The 14,786-nt window shown below is 40.2% G+C and overlaps 1 protein-coding gene across 9 annotated transcripts in view; it reads left to right on the top strand.

Moving 5' to 3' along the window:
* The window catches only part of sgip1a (SH3GL interacting endocytic adaptor 1a), an 87,827-nt gene that overhangs the window by 53,643 nt on the left and 19,398 nt on the right, over positions 1 to 14,786 (top strand). For 8 of the 9 annotated variants that reach the window (XM_036006895.1, XM_036006888.1, XM_036006893.1 and 5 more), the window contains 10 exons: positions 185 to 248; positions 829 to 1,007; positions 4,257 to 4,265; positions 6,643 to 6,654; positions 8,487 to 8,508; positions 8,623 to 8,707; positions 10,125 to 10,210; positions 12,145 to 12,225; positions 12,896 to 12,970; positions 13,179 to 13,940. In XM_036006895.1, the coding sequence (XP_035862788.1) occupies positions 185 to 248; positions 829 to 1,007; positions 4,257 to 4,265; positions 6,643 to 6,654; positions 8,487 to 8,508; positions 8,623 to 8,707; positions 10,125 to 10,210; positions 12,145 to 12,225; positions 12,896 to 12,970; positions 13,179 to 13,940 (1,375 nt within the window). The remainder of the gene's footprint in view (positions 1 to 184; positions 249 to 828; positions 1,008 to 4,256; positions 4,266 to 6,642; positions 6,655 to 8,486; positions 8,509 to 8,622; positions 8,708 to 10,124; positions 10,211 to 12,144; positions 12,226 to 12,895; positions 12,971 to 13,178; positions 13,941 to 14,786) is intronic. The other variant, XM_036006894.1, reaches the window with a different exon arrangement.

Genomic DNA, 14,786 nt, shown 5'->3' with positions numbered 1-14,786 from the left:
GAACCTAGCATTTGTTATGACCGTAAGTCTCTGTAAAATGTATGTAACTGTAGCTTAATTATAAATAAATATATAAATATAAAACTGTAGCTTATGCAACGCCTTGAACCAACTGCTTTTTGTCTGTTAGCATTTTATTGGCATACAACTAAGAGATTTATACTGAGTCACTCTTGTGTTTCAGAACTCTCCTGAGGTGGATGATGAGGGCTACAGCATCAGACCTGAGGAGGAGTCAGAAGAGGGAGATATCCTCTGCACTGCTTTATTTTTCATTAGACAGAATTAATTTGTCTTATTTTCTCTGTTAACACATGTAGTTTAAAGAAAGTTGCTTTGGCTCACCAAAATGGATTGTTTCTATTGTTGGTACAGGATTTGTTAAATTGGTGCACACTGGATGTACTTCATACCCTCTAAAATTCTGCTCACCCTAACCTTTTACACACAAAACGCCACTTGACAGTGATGACAAAGTGTGTCAAATGCTTATTTAAGTGTAAAACATCCAATTAACAAAGGTAAAAAGGTGCAGCACATAACGCAGCTACAGAAGAATGAGTCTTTGACGGACGTGAATGGGATCGGAAGTGTTGTACTATGTGTACTATTAAATGGTTTGAATTACAAGTACGGAACATATAGAACCATATGATTTTAAGGCAGTCACCAAGGAAGTAAGGCTAGTTTCACCAGTGATGTAGTTCCTGAGTTTGGCTGCCTGGGCACAATCACAGAGTCGCCTTTATAATATATTGTAAGTCAAATGTCAAGTAAATCCTGGAATATTTGAGGAAGGAAACTTTGCTTTCCTTGACGCTGATCTACCGCCTACCATCAAAAAGCCCCACTTCTTTTCCTCCGATGAGTCGGAAGGAGAGGAGGACCACAGGAAAAAATTCAAAATCAAGATCAAGCCGCTGCCGGCCAATCGTGTAGTGTCGGTGCCCTCAGTCGACGAGCTCAAAGCCTCCATAGGCAACATAGCCCTGTCCCCGACTCCTATGGTGAGTAGCTCTGACGTCACTCCCTTCTCACTGCTGGCTGAGGCTCTCATTAACAGATGGCTGTTTATTAGTGTAAAGATGATTATAATGAGTGTGTGTTTGTGTGTGAATCACGTCTCCTGCTTCTTATCTTCATCCTCTTTAACTCCCTTTTAAAAGGTAGAGATATTTATTTTTTGTGCACAGATATGGCCGTGCATGTGTGTTGTTCACGTTTTTCCCACTGAGATGCTGCATGATGTTGTGTGTGCCCGTATCTCCTGATCTACCATCTTTCTCTACAATATGTATTTTACTTTATTCCACTGTTATGTTTTAGCTATTGACAGGAACTCTAAATGGGTCACTGCTTCACTTTTCTTGGGTCTCTACAAGACAACAGAACTAGTTTGTTTTAACGCAACAGTACATATGTCTCTGGTTTGAACCCTAGACTGAAATCACAATCTATGTCCTTGTGATGAGTGAGCTCAGCTGATTTGATATAATAGTTTGAATTCTACACAGTTAATTTGTGACGCTTGTGATACTTGGTCAGTGCTGTAAGTGACCTCAGTGTTCTCCGGTTTAGTCCGTTGTTGTTTAACACAAGACCGATGTCCTACCACCACGTCAGAAACCACAGAATAGCAGGGTGTAAAGCTCTATTTTGAAGTAATGCAGCTCAGTTGATGAGCCCAAATTCAAGCACACATCCCCTTCACACAGCCTGTAATCAGCAGTGGTACTCCTTGGCCTACCCATAATTCCCTCCTTCTTCAGTGAGGACAGTTAGCTTGGGTGTCCGCCTTGAATAATTCAGGTAGGAAAGTGGGCACAATGAACCCGTGCGCCAGTCAGCTGTGCAGTGAGATTGCTTGTGGTCATTTGAGCTTCTGGAGTCAATAATTTAATTCAGCCTCCGTGTGTTTACCCACCGACTCCGTTAACCTGATCAGGGGTGAAGGTCTTTCCATGCTGATAATAGTTATGCGCACGTGTTAGTAGATAGGACACATTGGTTGTTTTTTGCCATTTTGAGTTTTTTGCTCACAAATACAACGCTGAGGTCATTGGTCGATCAACAGAAAATTAATCGACAGGAATTTTGAGAATGGATTAGTTGTTAAAATAATTTATTAAGAAAAAATAACTGGTTTCAGCTTTTATCACTGTAAATTGTATATGTTTTACTTTTAGACTGTTGGTTTGATTAAACAAGCACTTTGAGGACATCACATTGGACACCCTTGGCATTTTTTAGTATAACTGGGCATTTTATTGAGTAAACAATGAATCAATGTATCAGAAAAATTTCATAATTAAAACAAATGGTAGTTAAAGCACTGGTAATGTGACAGATTTGGTTTTAGGGATGCATTGTAGGGCTGAACGATTTTTGAAAATAATCTAATTGCGATTTTTTTCCCAAATATTGCGATTGCGATTCGATATACGATTATTTTTTTAAGCTCTTTGTCTTCTGTATTATTCAACAAAGAATAATATAATAATTTATAGTATGAACACACAATTACACAATAGACAGTTAAATAAGTAAAAATATAGTATATATCTATACACACACACACACACACACACACACAAAAAAAAAAAAGTGTCATTTTTTACAGTGCACAGAGAGGATCTGCCTCCAGCCCCTCCCCCTCGTGAAGTTACGTGCTGCCGTGTGCACTTGCTCAGAGAGGCTATCGTTACGTTAGCTAGTTGCTGGTGTTCTTGCCGTGGGATTAACTGTACTGATAAAACTGTTGAAACCCCGCGGCCACGCTGCTGTGAAAGCTCCCCGAACGTCATTTATCAGAGTCTGGTTGTTACCCCTCTCAGTGGCAGCTCCTCCACTCATATCTTTATAATGGAGCTAGCCGCTAACCAGAGCTAACCGCTAATCAGAGCTAATCGTTGCCAACCGAGCCTTGAGTTCTGTGTGCCTGTATCCATTAACTGCATGTATAGACTCAAGCCCGAATAAAACCCTTCATTTTATTAAAATGGCTGTAAAAGTTTTAAACTACAACTCAGAGTTGTTTGAATAACAGAAATCAGCTCAAGGTACGACGTAGCGTTAGCGTGCTAGTTGATGCTTTCTCTGCGGAGTGCAGACTGATTTGCTCTCGCGAGTCATGTGACCAAATCGCAGCCTTTGCGATTAGGAAATCGCGGTTTAACATATCGCGATATTATCGCAAATGCAATTAATCGTTCAGCCCTAATGCATTGTGGTGTTATATTAACTTATAATCCGGATGTGTTGATGCTTTTTTCTTAAACCAGGAAAAGTTATGTGAAATAAGTTTCCCCTAACATCTTCTTGAAATGCATCTAATGTAGTCAAGTCACCTTAATTTTAACCAAAATCATAACATTGGAATTACTGCCCTGTAGCTGTGATTACAAAAATGCCACCTTCACCTCTACCAGTTCAAATTAGCATCACATTTGCCTGGGCAACTCACACATAAATTACATGAGTCACACAATCACTCCGAGTCCCTGGCAACTCTGGGTAGCCCTGGCTATAGACTGACAATACATGGTCTGATGAAAAGAAGAAAAGGGGGCCAAATTCTAACAGGCTTCCAAAAGCAAACAGTGATTATTTCCACTTCTTTCTAGTTCTTCTTTTTTCTTAAACTAATCCAGTTAAACTTTATTCCCAGACTAAAACATTTATGACTGGGCTCTGATTTTCAAAAACAAGATTCACACTTGACAACACCCTCGACTAATAACTGAGGCTCTACATTCTGACTACGTTGGATTTTTGCCTGTACTGTAAATATGATAAGCTCTTACCCCAGCTTTAAAAAAAACCTGAAACACATAGTACCAAGTATAATACATACCTAGATACTAAGTGTTGTATTTAGCAGACTGCTTAAATTATATGGTAATACTTGGCATATTCTGTATGAATTATGCATATGTACACAAGCTTGTGAGAGGTACACGATGATGCAGGTTAACAGCTTATTTCACATGAAGCCTTAGCCAGGATTTTGTGTTCACATCATGTTAGTAGGAGTAGTGGGTAATGTGTAGGTGAAGGAATGAAGGGAACCGTAGTACTACGCCAGCTTTATCTGTCTGTATTAATGATTGCAGTTGATGGCTGCCTACATTGTACAGAGATGCTTTGTTTTGCCAGCGTTAATACACTTTCCCCTCCAGTCTTCTAACTATTCCACCCTTTTATTTCTCATCTATCTCTCGTTCTTTTGCTGCCTCTATTGATGATAACCTCTGTAGAGGAGTCCGGTAAGCCTTTGCTTTGCATACTGTTGTTTATATATTTTTTTAATACTCGACTGTTTGCTCATAAAATTACCTCTGTGTTGCTGAGAATAGGCTAAGTACAAACAGTGACGGACTGGGATAAAAAAAAAAATGGCCCTGGCATTTGCAACACACCGGCCCTATTTTTGTCAATAACCTAGCTTGGAAATTAGGAACTCTGCCTTCCGAGTGAATGTTTCCACGCATCAGTAGTGGCCCATAGAGGGGTCCATAGGGGGGCAGCCCTTCTGGCATTTGCCCAAATTCCAGATGGCCAGTCCGTCACTGCCTGTGTGTAATAATAACTATAGGCTTTATTAGTGGCCCAGCATGTTTAAGGCAATGTTATGTGTGCTTTCTCTTTTGGTGTGAGTGTGTTTCATTGTATCATGTTATATAGCAGATTACTGTATCTGCATGTGTGTGATTGCTTAGCTTATTTCTGGCACATGTTGATTTGTTTGCCTTGGTACTAAGAACGCTGTCTTTTAAGTTTTTTCCACTGACTAAGACGTCTTAAATCTGATTTTAATTGGTTCTGGAGTCTTGAGCTTTCACCTCTCAGTCCAAATGACACGACTACAAGCACTAGAGGAGGCGGGGAAAAGGTCAGGGATGGATGTTAGAAACATCTTAACGAAAAGAAATCTTAAAGAAAAAGAGGTCTTACATCCCATATTATTACTCCCTTGTCTTATTATCTACTAGCATTTCAACCAGAAAGGCTTCATTTAGAAGACCAACATCTTACTTGTATCATGAATTCTTCATATTTTATAATATGTGCCATAGCCAGCCACTGTGCAGTCAGGTCTACATAAAGAGTCACCTCAGGCACTTTACAGCTGTCTCAGTTCAGTTATGACCTGCCTCAGTTACAAAATGTTCTTCTGATTCTTTTCCGTTTTTTGATTATTTTTTTTTAAATATATCATAATTGTTTGGAGTGGCCCAAAAAAACAGCATTATTTGTACACAACTATTTGTGTGTTAAAGACAAATATTTTAGGCTTAAAGGTCACAATGTGTGACTCTGACCGCTTCCTGTTGTTCTTCCTGTTTACATACAGCAGGGAGAAGATAATTGGTTATGACAAACACTATTGCGCTGTGGCCTGCTCCAATTCACCCAATGAAATGAATCCCTTCCACCAGCATGTCCCACCTCCTTGTTGCATCATTTTAATCACTCATGGCCCACTGCACAACTGGAACAAGCAGGAGCTCCCAAGTGAGAGATGGAGGGGAGAGAGAGCTGATGATGAGACGGAGGTGACGCAGGCAGATGGAGAGATTTCAGCAGAAATTAAAGAGACCGGGGGGTTAGATGGGAGACTAGAAGGGAAAATGAAAGGATACTTAAAAGGATTAGATGGCAAAAATATTGTTTTTTTAACAAAAATTATCAAATAAAGGGATGGGTATAGAAATAAAAAAAATAAAAAATGAGGGCAGGAAGAGAGGGAAGTGATTTAAGCAGCTCCACAAGCTTTTTTGGATGATGTCCAGTCACAGCAGGTTCACAGATGACATTAGAGATTCAGGCAAATATCCTCTTTTATCCGAAGGCCTTAAATTGCTACACGTTTTTTCTCACCATCAACAGAAGACGGGCATTCAGGCATATACACAAACACACACACAGATCAATTTGAATAAGTCAAATTAAGAGTTTTGCACACAAAACACATGTAGTTTATAAAATACAATGTTTTATTATAAACAAAACTACCCAACGATATAACGGTTAAAAAGTCCACCTGTAATGGTTAGACGATTAAACACAGAACTGTTTTAATCGTTTCCGGTTTCTAAAATGTGAGGATTTTTATGCATCGAGTACTTTTGCTTTTAAAACTTGAAGTACATCTTCCTGATGATACTTACATACTTTTACTTAAGTAACATTTTCAATGCAGGACTTTTACTTGAGTATTTTTACAGTGTGGTATTAGTACTTTTACTTAAGTAAAGGATCTGACTACTTCTTCCACCACTGCTTATTGAGCCATTTGCATTTATGCTTAAACATCCTGAAACCATATAAGGCTGCACAAGAAATGTCTCACTAATTCTAAGACAGATGAGCACATCACACCCTCTTTATGGATATGTTGGGTGCTTCTCATTATGCTAACATGTCTCCTTGCTCCCCTCATTCATGTCTCTTCCTCGCACCTCTCACTGAGAATGTAAGAGATGCGAGGAGGAGACGGGAGAGCCTAAGCTGCCAAATGAGAAGCCTCCTCGTCCCCTCAAGGGCAAAATTCTTCTCCTCCTCATGCATATGATTTCTGCTTTACTGATTTGTCACTCTCTGACCAGGTGTCTCTTCTCTCTTCCTTTTTGCTGGTCACAGAGACGTAGCCCGGTAAGTGTCCTTTTCTTTCCGTCTCCCTGGGGTCAGGCTTATAATGTCTCATGCTTCTTGTACCCTTTTGCTCCACCTTGTCCTTGGAGTCGGTTAAATAAGACCGAAAAATGCGTAGGTGGGTTCAGTGGCTGAGGCGACGGGTCAAAACCGTTGGCTAATTTGTTTTGACATTAATATTTAAACGAATAAATAACTATATTTTTCCCCTAGATTCTCAAGATCACTAGCATGTTTGTTTTTCATCTTGAATGGCTTCGTGCTTGGTCTCTGTTCTGGGGATAAAATTTGCACTTTTGACAGCTGGACCCTTTGATGTCATTTTTCAGTCACTCCCCCATCATCGTGTCTTCTCATCTCATCTGCTTTCCCCCCCCTCCTCCCCACTCCTCCCTCTCTCTCCTTATCTGCCCTCTGCCTTTCTTGGCCTCTTGTGTCCCTCACATGGTGAATTCGTACATACGCTCTCATACATAGGGTTTTTTTAAGATGACAGCTAGAGAGGCAATATTATTCTGCTGATGCCTCTCCAACAACATAACTCATTTCTCTTTTAACTTTCTTACACTCAAACTTTATCAGACTCAAACCTTCTCTCTTGACACCTAAAACCAATGCTCACATCATAGTTAGCTCACTACAGGCAGCAGTTACTGTTACGTGACACTAACAATGTTATTGTTATTGAATTTTGGAGGTATTTATCGGAGTAACTTACTCTCCTTTATTTAAACTGTATCCCTAATGGCAGATATGTTTGCTGTCCATCTGATATACAGCAGCTGCTGAGGTGACTTGTTAGAACTGTATGTGCCATATTTCACTGAATGGGCAGTGTTCAGTGAATCACTTATAAGGCATATGAATTGTTGTTTACAGTGCCATCTAAGGGACCACTGTCATGCTGGTCAACATTATCCTACCCAATGTTGTACCTCCAGGGTTTTCAATTAGTATGAAAATGTACTGTAGTTGGTAAATACAAAAGAAAGACTTTCGATAATGCTGCAATAGAAATAAGATATGTAGGGCCCCTGTGTAGCTCACCTGGTAGAGCGCCCACCCATATATAGAGGTTTACTCCTCGACGCATCGGCGCGGGTTCAACTTCGACCTGCGGCCCTTTGCTGCATGTCGTTCCCCCTCTCTCCCCCCTTTCATGTCTTCAGCTGTCCTAAATAAATAGGCCTAAAATGCCCCCCCCCCCCAAAAAAAAAAAAATAATCTTGCAAAGTAACAACTTAAAAACTGCAAAAAGTATTTCCATTTGGGGGTGGAACAGGGGTTGGGGCACTTACCGTGGGTTGCCTTGTCCCTGGTTTGTGTCCTGCCTGTGTGACCTTTTACTGCATCTCATTCCTCATCTCTCTGTCTCCTCATTTTCTCTCATCGTCAATTCTGTCTGCTGTCTAATAGAGGCAATCTTCGTCCTGTAGTACAACCTTTTCTGTACCGCGCAGTGTTTGTGTGTTAGTAATGCTTACTCCTGTGTAGCTTATAATGGGTCTTGTAGTTCCGCAGGTCTCATCAGATTAAGTCGACCTCTGACCTTCACTACTGTACAGCATACAATATTGTTCTGTTTAAACCACACAGATTTTTATATAAAAAGAAAAGTTAGATTTTTTTTTGAGGACTGCCTCACATTTACATTGGATGTTTTTCTGTGTATTTGCAGCTGTTCTACATAGATGGGGCTATGTAGGATGCTGATTTTAGTAGCATTATAGATAAATATTATTTGAATAAAGGCAACGTTGTACTTGTTAGTGACTCTTTGCTGTTTCATGTCTTTGGGTTTTTACATTTACTGTCATTTTTTTATGTTACAGGGTTTGAAACGGAACCCATCCAGTAAGTATCAGTCTCGTTGCAGCTTAGGCCAGGTTCACTTTTAATGCTGGTGAATTACAGAGAATATGATTAAAAAGACTCACATGTGCTAAACTGATTTAATTATGCTTCCAGGTGAGGAGATTGCCAGACCGAGACGTGTCGTCCCTACTTTACCCACTGTGGCCCCCACACCAGCCCCAGCACCGCAACCCCCCAGGTATGTACCTCACTCTTCCCTGAGGGGGGACAAGCCACTGCCACTTAATGAGATGGTGCTGCTACGTGTATCATACTGTATGTGTCACTGCTGATCTCTTCGCCTGTCTTATGGCATTGGGCTGTGTATCTGTATGTTTACTCTTTTTGCATTTCTAAAAAGCAATTTTTACTGGTTTTATTTGGGCTGAGACACTGGCTCCCTTTTACTGCCTTGTACAATTAAAATATAAACCTTTGTGTTGTAAAGCAATGCAGTGGAAACTGCATACTGCATTCTTTTGGAACATGCTGTAAAATGCATTGTAAGCTAATGTAGGTGATGGCATTGGCGATTTTTATATTTTTACTCGGATGTCAGTGGCATCCAGCATCACCTCTTTTGTTGTCTCACTGAAACCTTCTGTGTATGACTCAAGGCTTTCTAACATTTGCTACTATATATTATATTATATATATCTTAATATAACCAAAGGCTGTGAGATAAGTTATGTTGTGCTTCTAACATAATGAATGATAAACACAACAAAATTTTGTTTAGCTTTCCCCCAACTTTTGCCATCCTACTAAAACATAAGAAGTTTGTGACAGAAATTGTGTTTATTCTGCTGGAGGGCCACTTGAGGCTTCAATGAATCTGCAGAGCTGTCACTGTGTTTATCTACTCAACAACACCATGGTCCTTTGTGTGCTGTGGGAACATAAACACAGGTTCTTCTAGTATGAATGCTTGTGTTTATGGTTTATAGTTGTATGTATAGTTATTCCTCATGTTTTTTGTGGTTTGGTTGAATGCTAGTTTTTAGTGTCTACATGTATCTTTGTTTGTTGTCAGTCCAGTACCATTAGCCATGATACAGATGCACCTTGTCAGGTGTAGATTTTCCTCTCTCCACAGCTAAAAATTGCCATTACTGCTTGAATATGTTGTAACTGTGCAGGTAAAAAAAGAAAAACGTTATGCATTTCTTATCACAATAAAATCAATATCACAAAATTAGCAACATATCAATAAATTGTTCAAATTACCCCACATAATTAAACCAAAAAAAGGCATATAGTGTGCCAAACAAGCACAGACAAATGAAAAATAATAATTACTATAATACAGTTACATTTAACTGTCATCCAATTCATTAAGACGACAGCAGATAAAAAAATGTGTATATACAGCCATATAGTCTGTATAGTATAGCGGTTTTGGATCTGTATTTACTTCTTAAAAGTGTAGGCATTGGGTCTAGGGATAACATATTGTTTATTTACATACCAAGTGGGATCTGTTATGTGTTCAAGTGTATTCTACCTGTAAATGATCAGATGACGGAAGCTATACTTAGATGATATGTACAGTGTAGCTGTTTCCTAAAATTACCTTCTGTAACCAATTCTTTCCTTTTGTCCTTTGTGTGTTGCAGCAGTCAACAATCACCAGTCTCTGAAGACACCACAGCCTTATTTGGGCCTCCTTTGGAAACAGCCTTTGGAGAACCTAAAACTGAAGGTAACCCTCCTCCCTGTGTCTTTGTCGTGTCACTCTGAGTTTCTGTCTCTTCTGTGTGTACATCTCTGTGTCTGACAAAACACTGGTAACGAACCATCAACACAAACATACTGTATTCTAACAATAAACTGGGATAGCAACACAATGAAAAAGGCTTTCTGAACACACACTTATTGTCTTTTTAAGGCCGCCAGCTAAGCCCTGCTTGGCTGTCAAAGCAGATACCCTCTCTCTCTCTCCTCCTCCACCGCCTCCCCCCTCTCACCTATTTCTCTAACATCATTGTTCTTCCCTCAGGCTCACTGTGCAGTTGTGGATTCTGTCTTTACTAAGGTCAAAGTTGAAATTGGCATGTGGTTGGCGTGGAGGTCATGTTCATGTGCACAGTGCAGCTTGTTAATATGCAGACTCTGCTGTCACACGCTCTCAGCCAATCCAGTAGGATTTAGTGGTACAGGCTGTGGGAGAGCTCTTAGCTGTTACGCAACTGGCATGTCAGGCATAACTAACATCAACCTCACACAAATTCCCTATATACATTCATTTAGACGAATAACTCTGTGTGTGACAACTGGTAACTTTTTACTTTCTAACCCATTATGGTTTTATTGTTACAAAAGCATAACGAGTAGGGATGTGTGATTATAGATACACATTTTTATCATGGTATATCTAATTTTACACTCAGTTTTAAGTTGATTAGGTACAGCTTGCTATACCTAATACAGTCTGATACAACAGCGCTGCAATAAATCCTGACCTCATGAGGTTTTGTACAGTAGTGATCAGTTTTTACTGGACATACAGTACTTTTAAGTGATTCTAATATTTTGTCCACTACATTTATATTTATGATACTATGTATTATAAACTAAGTTGCCTGTTTTTTTGTTTTTTTTGTTGTTTTTTTTTAAGGTTTTATGTAGCTAAAATGTATGCAGTCTAATAGATCTCTGGAATAAATCCTACCTTAATGAAGGTTATAATGTCCAATTTTAGTTGAAACTGTTTTAGAGAGGTGTTGGTTTAACTGTATGGTTATTTTGGAGGATGTAGTTTGAAAGTAGCATTTGTTTTAGACTGCTGTAGTTGTAGCTTTGTGTACCTAATACACTTGTAACTGAGTGTATGTACTGCAAACTCTTAGAGAAGCAGTTTATAGATAAGATAATCTGATGGCAGTGTTGTTTTTGGTAAATCCAGTAAATGAAATGCCTGAAAAATTACTTAATCACAATAATGCAGATATCCTATGAATCCAATATTAGATGCAACACTTGGGCTTATATAACCAGTAATAATACAGTAAGATAGACAGATAGACAGCTCAATGTAAACAGTATAACAAAATGTCTTTCAGTTAACTAACCTCTCATACAGTATATTGTCATATTACACAACTATAATAATGTGGGTTTTGGCATAATCAGATTTTTTGTTGAGACAAGTGGTAAGTAAAATTTTAAATAGCGTGGTTAATGGTTAAGGTAATAATGAAAGGTAAGCTTTTATATCAACTTTCATCATGTTGAATTCATTAAATGATAATGTTATTATACTATTGTATTTTTCTTCTTCAAAAAAGTGGTCACAAGTGGGCTTGGAGAGATTTGTGGGGCCACCTCTGTGCCCAAATAGTTTGTATTCTGCCTCTAGAAATCAGTTTGAGTGAATAAGATTGTAGCCATGTATTCAGATGCATTTTGTGCTGAGCCCTGTGTTCCACTATAACAGTGGCACTGAAATTCAGTTGGCAAAGAAAATGTATTCTCTGTGAGACTGTTTTTAATGAAAGATTTTATTGACATGCTGATCTCTGTTGTTTACCCTCTTACACTGAATGGGTTTTTATAGCCCGAAGGAATCAGAAACCCTTTAAATGTTTTGGCTCTAATCCCCCTGACCTGGCCTGTTCTGTCCCCTCCTGAACTTAGTGGGTTTCTCTGGGTCTGATGCGTGGGGGACTCCTCTGTCAGAGCCTGAATCCTCTTTGACCAGATCCTTTCCCACAGGAAGTAAGTTTTATAACTATGTGCACATTGTGTCACACTTCTTCTTCTTCTTCTCTCTGGAATGACTGCACAGATCCATCAGCTCACCTCATCTCTTCTCCCCCCCCCCAAATCATCATCATCCAACTAACAAACAGACCTGCAAACTGACCCGATCAAACACTTGTGTGGCATAACACTCTGCTTCTCGTTCTCAGCCAGCTGTGACCTGTTTCATTTCATCAGCCATTTCACAACCTAATTATTCACTGTTGTACTTTCTTTTTTATTATGGGATATTTCAGTACTTTTTTTCCATACTGCACCAACCCATGCTGCCTCGCTGTCTCCTCCTTGCATTTGGCATAATGGTGACTGATTGTGTGCTGTGCTGCATGGTTAATGATTTGTGGGATGATCCTTTCTCCTCAAGTTGTGTGGTTGTGTTTGGCAGGTGTCATGTATGGATCCAAATTTTTAATGCTTTTGTTAAAAGAATTTGTGCATTTATAGGCTAATTTCTCATTTGCTAAAGTCAGCATTGTATGCAGCCCACCATAAGTTGCAGTGACGTGAAAAGTCTTCAACAGCATGAATAAACTTTATATAAGCATTGCCTTATCAACAATCATTTATGTTGATTTGGCAGTAATCTGTCCTAAAGGACTATTTATCATTGCCCTTTTTATTGCAGCTCCCCCTCCACTTCCACCCAAGAATGTCCCAATTTCTCCCCTGTCGACTGGCCCTCCCTCTGTAGATGACCCTGGTAAGAGGTTTTCTTATCTAATTTCTGTCTCCTGTTATATCACACCATCACCTCGGGATAAATCAAAATGTTACATTTGATCTCCAACTATCTGGTTCTAACATTCACTGTCGGCCTATCTGCCTGTCACGTTTTATCTCTGTGTGTAAACTTACTGAGCACCTCTGCAAACACGGCCTTTGATTGGTCACTGTTTTCTGTGTTTCAGAAGTGTCAACAGAAGCAGACCGTTTCACCAGGAAGCCCTCAATAGCTGACCTGGACAACATTTTTGGACCAGAACAGCCTCCCTCTGCTGGTGAGGAAACAGGCGACACGTGGGTGTGCTTCAGTGCTGAATCTCCTGACCGGCCGCCTCTACCAGTGGAACCAGCACCTCCTCTTCCATGCTCCCTGCCTCCACCTGAATCTCCTGCCCCACCCTTACCTACATCACCACCTCCTCCTGAAGACCCTGCACCACCACTCCCTACATCCCCTCCCCCAAAAGAAGAACCTGTGCCCTTTCTCCCAACCCCCTCGTCTTCCTCAGGGGAGACTGCTGCACCTCCTGTCCACTCAGGTCCTCCTACACCTGAGGATCGAAATCCCCTCACGCTCGCCACCTCTCCACCTCTGGCACCACCAAAGGAGCTTGCGTCTCCTCCCACTTCCTCTCCCCCTCCGCTGGACTCACCCGCCAGCGTCCCACCAGCCCCTGCTCCCAAAGCAAGCACCCCTCCAGTGGTGACTCCGCCTGCTGAGGGACCTGCAACGTGCTCCGTCCCACCTCCACTTGTCCTGGCTCAAGAGGAGCAGTACAAGAACACAGACATCACCCAACCCAAAGAGGACGGAAGTGAAACTGTCACCTCGCCCAATGATACTAGCCCAGGGAGTCGGATTACGCCTCCCCCACCTCCTCCCCCCACATATCGGGCAGTGGTGTCATCACCGGGTCCCACATCTGGAGCTGGTGGCACGAATAGCGGTGAGTAGTCCAAGATTCTAACTGGAATATAGTCTAAGAAGACAGGGTTTTTTATTTTAGCTTGGATTGGTGGAAACAATTTCCTGAATTACGTTTAGATAACAACTAAATAAGAGGACAATGATTGGTTGTCACGCTCACTCACACAAGAATAGAATGAATGAAAACACAGAGACAAAATGTCCTGGTCATCAAACCAGCCAGGTGACTAATGTGAACAGTGTCCATAGAAATAAGGTAAGGTAGAGATTTTTTTGAGTTGGAGTTAAGAAGGGATTGTATTACCAACATTGCACCATCTTTAAATTTCCTTTCAGCTGATTGCACCATCTTTGTTGTTAAACTTGCACAAAGTGAACCGTGAATGCATTTTTTATCCCTGGAAAAGAGGTCATGTTTTGGCCTTGTTTGACGTACACCACCATTCTGCTGTAGGTTTGTGTTATGTTACCGGAGGTTGTTGTTCTGACTGACTCCTATTTAAAGGTCAGTCGGAACATTTTCAATTTTAGTGCACATACAGTGTCTTCTGTAGGAATTAAGCAGTAGACAAACATTTTTTTCTGGTAAATTTTAATGAGCTAGAGATCCGAACACAGAATACATAACTATGTGAAGAAAAAGTCTAAATACAAAGAAGAATATTGATCATTTTTAGGCCAGTAGTTCACAAAAGAAAGCGTGTGACTAATAGCTGTGCACAGACTGTAACAAGCCAATGCTGTAAGAATTAATTCTGTCTGGTTATAGGAGATTGTCTGTTCTTAATCCTGTATAGAAGTAAAAACCCAATTTTAAGGACTGAAGTGAAACAATAATATAAAAACTGAATCTGTCTTTTTATAA

The sequence above is a fragment of the Sander lucioperca genome, chromosome 11 (assembly GCF_008315115.2).
Source record: "Sander lucioperca isolate FBNREF2018 chromosome 11, SLUC_FBN_1.2, whole genome shotgun sequence".
Lineage (NCBI taxonomy): Eukaryota > Metazoa > Chordata > Actinopteri > Perciformes > Percidae > Sander > Sander lucioperca.
The sequence above is the reverse complement of the archived record's forward strand: the minus strand, read 5'-3'. Positions and strand labels throughout refer to the sequence as shown.